We start from the raw sequence: 14595 nt of genomic DNA, 5'->3' as shown, positions 1-14595 counted from the left end.
CTTTTTTTATGTTCAGAGAGTCTTCCAGTTTTGTGTAAGTACACAAGTTAAAGGATACACAGCATACAAAAATACAACTTGTTTGTGCTTTATTTTGATGGTTTTGATTCTATTATTTAATTAATTATTACATTTTCATCAATTCACGAACCTCCTGCCGTTCCTTCACAAACCCCAGTTAGGGAAACTGGCGATGTATTGTTTAATGCATGCACTTAATTTTGTTGATGACAAATGTTTAACATATTTTTTTTTCTCTCTTTGTTTTATCCATTTCAATCCGGCCTATGTGATAAACAAGTTAAGGCTAAAAGTAATCAGATTATATTACCTAAAATGTGAAATGATTACATTACTAACTACAGTTTTCATCATGTAATTTGTATTTAGTAATGGATTACAATTTGTAAGTAATCTACCAAGCACAATTTTTTTTGGCATTTTGGACAACAATTTTACTAGAGTTTGTTACTGGTCCAAATACCATGGAAGCCCATTTCCGCCACATAAGGGAAAAAAATCATGCTTTGGTAAATCGTAATTATGAGATAAAAAGGCTAAATTATGATTTAAAAAAAAGTCATAATTATGACATGATATGTCAATAACAGCACAAGATTTGTTGTGTTTTGGCGCCATCTTGTGGACACAACGTCGACTTAATCTTCCTACGTTATTACCTTTAAAACCCCTAAAAATTACACATTTTAAAATATAGTACTGCGTAACAAAGAGATGTAACTAAACGCATCAGGGACATTGAATACGAACTCATTATAATACATAAATAACATAATATGTCGAGGAAGTAATGATAGATGGCGCCACTGAATTCCACGCGCACTCCTGCGAGCACGAGGCTTGAGTCTTTACACACACTCACCGGCAGTGTCAGAGTTCAGAGGTTGGGTAAAGGTCGTGTTTTGGGTTTTCCCAGTCCATTGTAAACGATGGCTTCCATAAGTTGGTTAACGAGCAGGCGGTTGTCCCGTCTTGTGTGCCCGTTCTCGCAGGTCGCGCGGCGGCCGCTGCTTCAGTACGCGTGGACTCCGGCGCGCGCGCTTCACCGGGGGAGCGCGCGCCGTGCGCTGGAGAAACCCCCGCTGAACAGAACCCGAGCAGTGGAGCAACAGCAACAGTACATCATTACTGAACTAGATAAAGCCGACGCGCTGGTAAACACTAACACTCACTCACACATTCCTCCTGATGCTCTCACTTTAGACGTTTCATTATATTATTACTAATTACAAAAAGTACTGGTGGTACTCTGGTACACTAGTAGTATACAATGATGCTACTATATATTAATGCACTATCTTATTCACATGCTAATTCAAAGAGTATGGTTCTACAATGGTACTCGTACAAAAACCGTGTTATTTAACATGGTGTCGTGTCCAAAAACGATGGCAATACCTTGGTTTAATATTACATAATAATAATAATAATAATGGCAGTACCATATTTTATAAATTGTCTTATCTTTATTGACATGCATACCAAATGATCTGTGTATAAACTCTTACATTATTTTATTTTCTAGATGCTGAGGAAGTCTCATGAAACAGGTGAGATCATCTGTCCTGACATATAGAAAATAATGCCATCATTTATTCACCCTCATGTTTTTAGTAAATATGACTGTTCTCTTCTGTGGGACTTTTTAGTTGAATATTTTGGCTACTATTAATGTAGTTGAACTATACACTATTAGTGTACTCGGGACTGCTATGCTCCAAAATAACAGAAAGTGTGAATAAAGTGTATTATACTTAATCTACTGAAGTTGCCTGATAACTTGTTGTGAAGGACAAGTTCCTTTCAATGTCATTTAATGTCCTATTTGTGAACAAATCATTATTTAGAGTCAGGTCTTTTCTAATTAATTAATTAATTGTTTGATCCATTTCATAAAACCATGATGTTCAACTCACTGATTCAATGATCAACATTGAACAAAAAGTTCATTAGTGAATAACATGTTAAAATTTGGTCTTTTCCTCACACAAACCTCTAGAGCAATTTATTCCAAGTCTTCTGAAGTCATTTAGACTATTATTACTTGTATGGTATTTTTTGCATCCTTTTGAGATTTTCAATTCATCGTAATTTCATGGAAAAGAGCGACAAGCACATTATTTATATTTTGCATTTTGCATTGAATGGAAGACACAGACAGACATAAGGTTTTGGAATGACATGAGGGTGAATAAATGATGCAAGAACGTTCATTGTTTGGGTAAACTATTCCTTTTTGTGCTGTTGTTATAAAGACTGGCCTTGGACCAAGACCTTGGTTCTGGAAGTGTTTTTCCAAATATAAAAAAAAAAAAAAAAAAAAAAAAAGTGTTCCTTACTTTCCCTACAAGGACATAACATTACAAACATTTATTGAAGCAATTATATATATATATATATATATATATATATATATATATATATATATATATATATATATATATATATATATGAATATATATAATGTATGTATGAGTTTTTACTTCTGGAACCTGACAGTTGCACTCTCTTCTCTAATTAAACACGGTTATTTAAAAATAAGTTGAAATAAAGCAGTAGAGCTGCACGATTAATTGTTAAAAGACTGCAACACCCATGCGATCTGACAATGAATGTTCCTGTGTCAAAACCACACCGGATCATTCATGTCTGCGTTGGCGCTGCCACTGAGCCAGAGAGCAGTTATCATGTTTAGGTGTGAAAAAGCTTCAAAAACAGTAGAGCTAGTCACCTTTTTGAAAGTAACTTGATGCTTCAAATATCGATTGTATTGATTTTGCGAGTAAATAGTGACAGACTGTTAAAAATATATTTTTTCAGTGAATCAGTCATTCAAGAGATTCATTCAAAAACACCGATTCATCCAGTAATGAATCAAGTCAAGTCTTTACGAGTGAGTCATTGGAACATTTATTCAAACCGATTTTTTAAAAGTAATTCATTCAAATAAATTAAACATTTTTAAATAGACTGCAGCAATTCTCATTTTGTCCAGAATCGTGCAGCTCTATAATGCTAAATAATCGAATTATTTTCGACAAAAGCATATACCATTGAAATGAACAACCCCATAGCTCACAGTAGATCTGTCTTTAACATTTAGGAAATTATCGTTAAAAATCTGTTGTTCTGTAAAAAAAAAAAAAAAAAATGAATGGGAGATTTTTACTTCTAGAACCTGAATGTTTCACTCTATACAAAAGTGATCAATGAATGTTTTAGGCAGATAAATGGATAACTCCTTACTCAATTAACTCAATTTTATTCATTTATTTTTTGCAGGATTTTTGTCCTGGTTCCGGAATGGTCTCCTGGCAACAGGGATCGGCGTTATTGCGTTTGTACAGAGTGATGTGGGCCGAGAGGCTGGATATGGTACTACATCTCTTTCTTCTCTGTTTTGTTTTGTTTTCATGCATGCTCTCAGTCTTTTCCCTCTCTGCTCTGTCATGTTTGTGTGTGAGTGTGAGGAACATCTGACTCAGACCTAAATCCTTTTCCTGTTCTGAAAGGTTTGTTCCCTTTTGTCCCGCAGCGTTCTTCATCCTGGGCGGAGTGTGTGTGTCGTTCGGTGGAGCGTCATACGTGGTCAGTCTTCTGACTCTGAGGAGGATCATGCTTCTCTCTCTGCCCGCTGTGCTGCTCCAAACGGCTGTGGTGTCCAGCGCTGCCCTCTTCTGGCTGTGTGCAGTATCGCTCTACATCGGCCGCCTGGAGGTGGAGATCATTCACGACGAGGATGAGGATGAGGAAGAGCACGGGGGAGATGAGGGCGGGGAGTGCTCCGAGTGCAGAGCCCGGAGCAAGAGACGAGGTCCTGAAGAAAAAGGCCAAGACAAGTGAGACGAGAGGAGACTTTGAGTTGAAATGCCTTTTACACTGACCCGGAGCCAGAGTTCTGTGTTCATAAACTGCTTTAAGACAAAAGGCAACACTGGGTTCAGGTCGGTGTGGCGTTGTGGCTTCGACTAACATTATTGTGCAGTACTCTATTGGGTTGAGTGAGTTTTTGTTTCTTATACTTTTGAACATGAGCCACTGCTTACAAAGGGACATAAATTCACCTTTTTCCTATGTAATATTTTTGTTGGTTGTGGGATATGAGTGCTGGAACATTAAAATAAAAGTTCATTTCTTAACTAGCACTTACCGGACAACTAGTTCAGCATCTTGGTTGTTCAATTGTAATAAATGGGCATGTTCACTATTTTATATAGTGACGTAATTTAGAAATAAAAGTTCTGATATTTGTTTGGTAACACTTTACAACAAGGTTTGACTTTCTAACATTAGTTAATGCATTAAGTAACTGATAATAACAATAAAGCATTCATCATTAAATATACTATTCTTCTTTTAGATGATACATTAGTTCATGTTAATTTAGAATTTCTTATAATTTATATTTTGACATCTATAATTTATAGATTTATAGACATTTATAATATATAGATATAGATAGATAGATACAAATAAATGTTTTAAATCATAATTTTTTATATATATGTATATACAGATACAAATAATTGTTTTAAGTCATAATTATATATATATATATATATATATACATATTTATGCTCTCTCTCTCTGTCTATATATATATATATATATATATACACTGCTCAAAAAAATAAAGGGAACACTTTTTAATCAGAGAATATCATCAAGTCAGTTTAACTTCTGGGATATTGATCTGGTCAGTTAAGTAACAGAGGGGGTTGGTAATCAGTTTCAGCTGCTTTAGTGTTAATGACATTAACAGCAGGTGCACTAGATGGGCAACAGTGAGACAACCCCCAAAACAGGAATGGTTTTACAGGTGGAGGCCACTGACATTTTTTCCCTACTCATCTTTTTGGACTGTTTTTCACCAGTTTTGCATTTGGCTAGGGTCAGTGTCACTACTGGTAGCATGAGGCGATACCTGGACCCTACAGAGGTTGCGCAGGCAGTCCAGCTCCTTCAGGATGGCTCATCTATACGTGCCATTGCCAGAAGGTTTGCTGTGTCTCCCAGCACAGTCTCAAGAGCATGGAGGAGATTCCAGGAAGACAGACAGCTACTCTAGGAGAGCTGGACAGGGCCGTAGAAGGTCCTTAACCCATCAGCAGGACCGGTATCTGCTCCTTTGTGCGAGGAGGAACATGATGAGCACTGCCAGAGCCCTACAAAATGACCTCCAGCAGGCCACTGGTGTGAATGTCTCTGACCAAACAATCAGAAACAGACTTCATGAGGGTGGCCTGAGGGCCCGACGTCCTCTAGTGGGCCCTGTGCTCACTGCCCAGCACCAGGGAGCTCGATTGGCATTTCCCATTGAACACCAGAATTGGCAGGTCCGCCACTGGTGCCCTGTGGTTTTCACAAATGAGAGCAGGTTCACCCTGAGCACGTGACAGACAGGAAAGGGTCTGGAGAAGCCGTGGAGAATGTTATGCTGCCTGTAACATCGTTCAGCATGACCGGTTTGGTGGTGGGTCAGTGATGGTCTGAGGAGGCATATCCATGGAGGGACGCACAGACCTCTGCAGGCTAGACAATGGCACCCAGACTGCCATTAGGTATCGGGATCAAATCCTTGGATCCATTGTCAGACCCTATGCTGGTGCAGTGGGTCCTGGGTTCCTCCTGGTGCACAACAATGCCCGGTCTCATGTGGCGAGAGCATGCAGGCAGTTCCTGGAGGATTAAGGAATGATACCATTGAAGGGCCACCACGCTCACCTGACCTACATCCAATAGAACACCTCTGGGACATTGTGTTTCGGTCCATCTGACATCACCTGGTTGCACCTCAGACTGTCCAGGAGCTCAGTGATGCGCTGGTCCAGATCTGGGAGGAAATACCCCAGGACACCATCCGTCGTCTCATTAGGAGCATGCCCCGACGTTGTCAGGCATGCATACAAGCACGTGGGGACCATACAAACCACTGAGTACCATTTTGAGTTGCTGCAATGAAATTTCAGCAAAATTGACAAGCCTGCTGCATCATTTTTTCACTTAGATTTCGGGGGTGTCTTTGAATTCAATCCTCTGTAGGTTGATCATTTTCATTTCCATCAAACGATGTGGCATCCTTTCGTTCATAACACATTACCCAGTCAGTCCATATTAGTATAGATATCCAGCATGATATTTTTCCCCATTGAGATCTGATGTGTTTTCAAAGTGTTCCTTTAATTTTTTTGAGCAGTGTATATATATATATATATATATATATATATATATATATATATATATATATATATATATATATATAATTATGACTTACATTTTTGATTTGTATCTGTAGAAATTTAACATTAATCAAGGTTAATAAATGCATTGACAATATTGTTCAATTTTTTGCATTAAGTAATGCTATCAAACTGAACCTTACTGTAAAGTCTTCCAGCTTTTATAATATAAGAGCAGTTTTTTTTTCTTGGTACATATCAGTTTTCATAATGCTGCATTTTTCCATAGTATTGAGCTTATTCTTTGAGATTTATGTGAAAATGATTACCTCACGTCTCTCACAATTCCCTTCAGATTTCCTGCTCTAGTCTTACTCAATAAAATCACTCATTGTAGATTTGACAAGAACTTGTAGACTTCATCTTCCAACTCATGGCTTTCTCTCAACAGCGATGAAAGCACGACTTGTCATTTATTATGCATGAATCCAAAGTATAGATATTGTTATTAGCAGTTGCTGTCTTTGTTGCGTCGATAATCCGATGAGGTGAGATGTGTTGTCAGGCATGTGTGTGTGGACACTACTGGAGTGTATGTTTACTGTACATTTAATCGGCGTAAATTTAATCGGCGCACATTGCACACGTAGAATCAGTCAACTCTAAATGTTTAAATCCAGTTTTTTTTTTTCATGTTAAAAGCAAATGTACACATCTTACCTTCAAGGAATAATTCAACATCCAAAATGTCCTATTACAGATTAAATTGTTGTCAGTTGCGAATTTTTCTTGTCTGTTATTTTGGATAAACTATTAGTGGAGCTAAAGGAGTGATTCAGGTCGAAACTAGTTAAATTAAAAGTACTGTAAATTGCACTTCTACAGTAATGCATTTACAATAGAAATCTATGGGGCAGTGTTATTTTAGTATTATTTATAAACTATTATAGTATTTATCATATTTTGAATGAGCTTTTTCACACACACACACACACACACATATATATATATATATATATATTTATCTTATTTATAATTTTTTTTAGTTTGTTTTAGTAGTTCCATCATGTGGTTTTGTCATTTTTAAATAGTTTTAACCTATTGGTATTTCCATGTTAGTGACTTTGCTACTTAAACTTATTTCAGTTAGTTGCCAGAACCGCCTTACTAATTTTTTTATTAGTTTTAGAGGCTATTTACACGACACTGTTTTCGACTAAAAACGGAAAACATTTTTTTATGTGTTTTGGCCATTCATTTACACGACAATGGTGTTTTAGGGACCTGAAAACGGAAGCTTTTTAAAACGATAGTCGTCTCTGTGTAAACTACAGAATTTGTGTAAATGATGGTGTCATGCACATGCTCAATCTATAGGCGCATAGTGTTTTTTTACAAAGTGATATCGCCAACTACTGGCCTGGCAGCAGAATACAGCGTTTTTAATCATTTTCAATGATCCTTGTGACAACATTGTCGTCTGTACGCAAAAAAACGCAAAGTTAGGTGGCGTATACACGACAATGTTTTTGACTAAAAACTGAAAACTTGTTATGTGTTTTGCCTGTTCATTTACACGACAACGACATTTTGGGAAACGATAACGTTATTGTCTCCATCAGGGCCGGCTCTGTAAATCTGGGGGCCCTAAGCAGGATAATTTTGGGGCCCTGCCTTGCAGTGAATAATGGAGTATTGCGACAGCAAACCAGCAACTGAATACAGTCTAACCCTTACACATTTCATCTGTACCTCTTTTAACATGATTTCCCACAATTATTTTACTGCTTATTAAAGTACACTTACTGAAACAGTAAAAGTAAAGATTACAGATTGGCCAAATTTCTACATCTACTTTATTACTGTCTGAATGCTTTGTAAATTTTAAAACAGCACTAACTGTTTTTGTCCACTAGGCGGCTTAAAACCTTTGGTATTAAAAAATCTTCAATAAAGTTGTTGCATATGCAGCAGGTGTTGCTGGAGTCTCGATCTTTGAACTTCTTTTCCTTTTTCCACACTTTAAAAAGAGGGAGAAGTTGGACCAGTAATTTATTTGCTTCCTTCTAAAGTGATTTAAACATATTCTTCTATATTGATGTATCAAAGAGATAAAAAATTCTACAAAAGATTCTAGTTTGAGTTGGTATTTATTTTTTATATATTCCAACTACAAAAACACTACTTAAGCGAACAATCATTAGCCAAATGTGTATATAAAATGTTTAGTTATAAAATATAGACTCTCCATAGACTGGCTAACGTCAGACCTCTTTCTCATTGAGACGTGGTCTGGGAACCACATGTTCATTTTCTCGTATTTGAGGCGTGGTTTATGAATGCCCAGAGCCGTTTATTGGGCGCTACGAATGTCTATTAAATGCGCCTGTACGTAGCTCATAGCCAATCGTTTCAATTATACCAGATGACGTATGTAGAGCGACTGAAATTCGACGAGGAAGAAGACGATGGCTGAAGAAGACTAAACTAGGCCCTGTCCCAAATGGCACACTTCATATGCACTTTCGGCCCGTGAGACCGCAGGGTGTCCCATTTGTCATTTTAGGCTTCAGAAGGGTGCTCGCAAGCACTTTGTGGTCGATATGTGCCCTCGATGCGCACTTTTGCCGAGCCCGCACTGATGCGGACTCCGCAGCAGACTTCTTCCCGACAGTCAATGCGGCATTACGTCACGAAAGTGCGGACTCGTAGGAAGACCACGAGTGCTTAGGGTGCCATTTGGGACAGGGCCTTAGAACACTATCTAAGGCTGCATCGAAAGGTAACTTCGCGTCTGATGCCATGTTGGATCCATAGATATAAACAAACTGCTTCGGTGTGTCGCATAGACGTCGTCATCGTCTTGCTGCTCCCTCCCCGTTCTGTGATTGGTCCCCTCGCTGAGGCGAAACTCTGGTCCATGGTATCCAGGCTGCCTAGCAGCGTGAATAAAATCGCGCTGTGCTCAAGGCAGGATGGGGAAACCCAGGCTAGACTCTCCATGTAAAACTCCAGAATCACACATTTGTGAAAACGATGACATCATGCGCATGCGTAATACGTGTTCAGTCTAGCGGCTCGCAGTGTTTCTTTACAAGGTGATATCGCCAACTACTGGCCTGGTAGCAGAATACAGCGTTTTTAGTTGTTTTCGCGGATCCGTGTGAACGGGATCGTTTTGACAACGTTGTCTGTACATGAAAAATGAAAAAAACATTTTCATTTTTAACACATTGTTGTCGTGTAAACGTACCCTAAATCTCAAAATTTACTAATAAATTTTTTAAAAACAAAGATTATTGTATCTCTTAACATTAATGTATTGTGAACTAACATGAACAGTAATGTAATATTAACAAAGGTTAAATACTGCAAAAATGTATTGCTCATTGTTAGTTCAGGTTAGTTAATGCTATAATGTTAACAAATGAGACCTTATTGTAAAGTGTTACCAATATTTCTATTTTATTTTATTTCAGCTTTATTTCAATTACCAAAAAGAAAAAAGAAAAAAAAAAGACTATTAATAGTTGTAGACAACATTAACAGCTCTAGTGGGGCAAGACACGTCACTAATATAAACACTAAAATACACAATTTTGAAATACAATCACATTAAACGTAAATATAAATTTTCTACACAGAATCGCTTAATTGCTTATTGAATAATCACATATTGAATTTATTATATGCCATTCTAACTCGTCATGACCAAAAATGTCCACATGATTTTGACAGGAGATTATATATTCCATATTGCACAGATAATGTTAGTAAATTATTTGATATGCAGAAAGGGTGACCATACGTCCTGTTTAACCAGGACATATCTGGCCAGGATTTCGAGATTGCCCAAAATGCCCGGGATTCGGCTTTTGCTTTCTACAGTCACCATTCATTATGTTTACATTATTACATTATTTGACACTGACACGTACGTGCCAGCTTTGCAGGTCATGCATTCTGCTTCACACAGATCCCGATCGAGATGAAAACACAGGAATTTTCTTAGCAATGCTAGAACGCACATCAACCGATCACTTGTTTAGCGTTCATGTAAACACTACATTTAGATTCACCAATCGGAATTAATTCAGTCCTACTGAATCAAAAGGTGTGCATGTAAACAAAAAGAATGGCGACGAGAAAGCAAAAGCCGAATCCCGGATATTTTGGGTGATCTCGAAATCCCGGCCGGACATGTCCTGGAATATGGTCACCCTACAGTATAATGTTTAATTTTTGTGGTTATTCTTTTCAAACAGTAGGCCTAAAAAAAAAAATCATGATCCATAAGTCATGACAACATTACATTAGCCTATTTTAACTAAAATAAGTTAAGCAATTTTCTATTTTTTGAGTCAGTTAGATGTAATTTAAGTTTGAAATGACTTATACAGACAATTTGATTGTAGCCTATTTAAAAATGTAAGGCATGGACCTTTTTTTTTGTAGGCTACTGTGTGTTTAGCCTAATGTTTATTGTATTGAGCGTTTTGCCCCATAGACTTCCATCACGTTAGGGGTTAATTATTACAGCTGTGAAATTGTAATGACAAAAAGTTGTTAAACGGTAAAAAGTTAAAAACAAAACGTGAGTGGAGGTTGTGTGAGATATCAAGGGCAGGTGGCGTCTCTGGAGGAAGGGATTCACGGTAAACAGACAGACGTGTTGATCTGAACGCGTGTGCGGTTTGTTAATGGCGCCGGGGACTCGGAAACATGTGCGCTGCTTCTTTCATTAGTCGTTCCACTTCTGTTTGTACATCTTCAAAGGGAGGCGCAGTTATTTGATTATATATTTTAATTATTGTCATCCAAAAAGTTTTTTTTTTGTTGTTGTTGATTTCTTGTCACAGTGGCTGTTGTTATTATCAAAGACCTTGAATGAGTCCTCAGAGAGATTATGGCACTTATCTGTCGGCATATAAATTGATGCATGCTCGTGTTTTGTAATTTTCGGAACACATTTAGGTTTTCGTTTTGTTGAGTTTTTAGTAGTAGGCAGATTATTGTCTTTGCTATGTGGCTTTTGAACCTGAAGCCTGATTGGCTGATGTTCATAATTCCACCTCTGTCGAGCATTTCTGCTGTTTTTCACTCGTGTTTTTTTTTATTTATTTTTTTATGTATATTTATGTTAATGTGAAATGCAGAACATTCTATAAATGTACACCTTAAAAACCAATGACATTCATTGTATGTTGATTGGGAGTGTTTATCACTGGTTACAGACTATTTGTTTATGCATGACCTTCAGTGCTATTTACAGTACATAATTAGTCTATGAATATGTACATAAACGGGGACTATGCAAGCACATTTGTCTCCTGCAATTTCTGAGAAGGACAGGTTTGATGCTTAAGGTGGCGTGAATTCAGCGCTGCACAAGGTGGAAATGTCATGTTAGTGGCCTTTAGAGGTTAACAAGCTGACAGTGTTGCAGAAGCTTTAGCTTTCCAATCGAAACCAGTAGTTTACAGTCCATGCTACTATTTTAAAGAAATTGTTACTGTAGGTAAATGACAATTTCCAGCAAAACGAAAACATAAATTTCAGTAAATGTAATTAGTTACAGTACTTAAGTATCTACTTAAGTATCTTTTTGGCTACTTTGCAGTTTTACTGTGTATCCAAAATATTATCAACTTTTACTCTCTACTTGACTACATTTTTGAAAAAGTGTATGTACTCTTTGCTCTTTGCTTATTTGTGTAATGCAATCACTCATTAGATTTTGCTTGTCCAACATCAGTGCCTGACCTCACAAATGCGCTTCAAGAAATTCCTTGGTCAAATACATGGGTCAAAAAATTCCCATAAACACACTCCTAAACCTTGTGCAAAGCTTTCCCAGAAGAGTTGAAGCTGTTATAACTGCAAAGGGTGGGCCAACTCCATATTAAACCCTACGGATCAGGAATGGGATGTCATTAAAGTTAATGTGCATGTAAAGGCATGTCCCAAAACTTTTAGATAGATAGATAGATAGATAGATAGATAGATAGATAGATAGATCAATCGATAAAAAGATAGATATATTTCTATAAAACGTATTTTAATTATTCCCCTCCCTCTTGCAGTGACATCTCTTCTCTGATGATGTGTTTACTGGCGAGAGGGCGGGGCAACCTGTCACTCACATGAGATTGACCAATAGCAAACCGCAAACATCGAATCAGTTCCCCATGGACAAGTCCCATCCTACGTTTATCTAATTTAAGAAGCCATTTCAATCACATATACGTCACAATATAGAAGAAAACACTATAACAACTTCAGTTTCATGCTTACTTTAATCAAAAAGCTGTTTAGAAAACTGCTGAGCTACTATAAGACTACTAATAAATGCAGTGACACTTGTTGTGTCACTGCATTTAGTGATTTACTCCCCAACATTGAGGACTCAAGAACAAATGAAATATGTCTGATGTTGTCCTTGCTTTCCTTGCCTATTCTCCAACTCGTCCTCGTTCTCTGGTGTTTTGGTGCAGTTCGTTAGTTACTGATTCCGTGCGTGTTTCAGTGCAGTTGGCCCGCGGTCTGTCTGTCTCTCCCTCAGCGCACGCAGCTCTGCTTCACATTCAGGGCATCTACAGGGGCCGCCACACGGCTAAAGGGCACAGCGCCCAAACACATCCCCACAAGCCAGACTTCACACACCTGCGCTACACGAACTGAGTTCATAATCGCACAGAGCTGCATCTCCATCATGTGGAACCGGTGCATTAAACCCAATTTCATTTCTTATTGTCGTAATATGTCCATTTGCAACACAAGATCACTGAAAACCGCAACGTTCCCCCTATTTATAGCCAAAATGACCCATAAAAGAGAACTAATTCCTGTTTATATGTCAGTCTGCTCTTAAGAGATGGCCGTGGAGGATATTTTAGAGGAGAAACTTCGAGTCACAGTCGAGTTATCGTATGCGCACGCACACGGCCCGGCCATTCGCCTTTCTTCCCAACAACTCAGCTTCTTTAGTATGCAATTCCTTTAGTCGTCAAGAGGGAATGATCCTCACACTAATGAACTGAGGCCTGCCACTTGAATGTAAAACAGGTTTTAACCCGTCTTCAATGTCAGAGCCCCTCCCTGGGGTTTCTTGAAACAACACAACACCATCGCTAACACCAGCACGCTCCACGTTTCAATCACAGCGTCTGCCTTTGTCTCGACCCTCCGGCCTATTACTCTGACAGCGGGCCGCTCACCGACTCCGCTTCAAAGACACGGAGCCAGAGTTATGAATCTGTACACGGATTATGATGAACGCCAATCAAAAGGCTTTATTGTGAGCGGAGCGGAAGAGTTGACAGAGTTGGGTAGCTTACATGTGCTCCCAGAGGGAGCTGTTGTTAAAGCAGCTTATCACATCAATCCAATCCATGTTCTTTCATCTTTCCTTTCTTTTCCTCTTCTTTTGAACTTGTTAACACGGACCGGTGTGGATTACAAAATTTACACAAGATAATAGCCGATTGTTAATCCCTTTTGAATGTTCACTTTTCAAATCCAAAAGCAACCCCCTTCACGTCATTCAAGACAGAGACTTCAAATATTTGAACATTTCCAAGCATGCAACTGGTGTACTTTTTTTGCCATTGTATTTTTCATGATATTCTTAGGGTGTGTTCACACTGCGTCTAACGCATACAGACTGCGGTCTTTAGTGTCCTTGATAGTGCGCCCGCCTCCCATGCCGGAGACACCGGTTCCTGCTCGGAGTGGGGCGAGTAGAACCGGAGGGGTTATATTGGTGCCGTGACCCGGATGGGAGTGAGGTTTAGGGGGGTGAGTGTAACGTTGGCCACTGTAAGAGCTGTGGAGGTAAACCTCACTCCCCTGATCTCAACAGGTGCGTTAGCAACTGATGCTAGAGGCTGCGGCCTTTAGCGTCCTTGTAAGTGGGCTCGCCTCCCATGGCGTAGATTCCCATGGTTCGAATCCCGCTCGGAGCGGTGCAAGAAGAACCAGAGGGGTTACATTGGTAGTGATGGGAGAAACGGTAAAGCTTTTCAAAGTCAATTAAACCAATTGCTTCGCAAAATGATTCACTGTTTCGAAGCGTTCCAAACACCACAATGCTGGTGACGCCTCCTGGTAAAAACAGTGTAAATGCAACAAAAATTCAGACCAAATATGCATAAAAACAGCTTTTACCAACTAATTGCAAATGTTTGATTAAAAATATAATTTATCAAATGCAATTAACTAATCATCTTCTATCATTAAATATAAGTGTCTATATAATATGTGTTCTTGTATAAATTTTCAGGGTTTGTTTTGTTTGTTTAGCTAAATTGACCAGTAAGAGACTATCAACTACTATTATTCCTTTTAATTATCCAAATGTCTCATTAAAATGAACAAATGTATAAAACTGATCAGA

The 14595-nt window shown here is 38.3% G+C and overlaps 1 protein-coding gene across 1 annotated transcript; it reads left to right on the top strand.

The window, feature by feature from the left end:
- Positions 1-875: 875 nt before the first annotated feature.
- tmem160 (transmembrane protein 160) lies at positions 876-6979 on the top strand. Its single transcript, XM_082181253.1, has 4 exons — positions 876-1175; positions 1547-1571; positions 3304-3396; positions 3557-6979. Exons 1-4 carry the CDS (start codon positions 951-953, stop codon positions 3862-3864), a joined length of 651 nt encoding a protein of 216 aa, XP_082037379.1. The 5' UTR covers positions 876-950; the 3' UTR covers positions 3865-6979.
- The last annotated feature ends 7616 nt before the right edge of the window (positions 6980-14595 follow it).

Source organism: Leuciscus leuciscus (assembly GCF_965113295.1).
Source record: "Leuciscus leuciscus genome assembly, chromosome: 9".
Classification (NCBI taxonomy): domain Eukaryota; kingdom Metazoa; phylum Chordata; class Actinopteri; order Cypriniformes; family Leuciscidae; genus Leuciscus; species Leuciscus leuciscus.
Note: the sequence above shows the minus strand (reverse complement) of the source record. Positions and strands in the feature narration are given on the sequence as shown.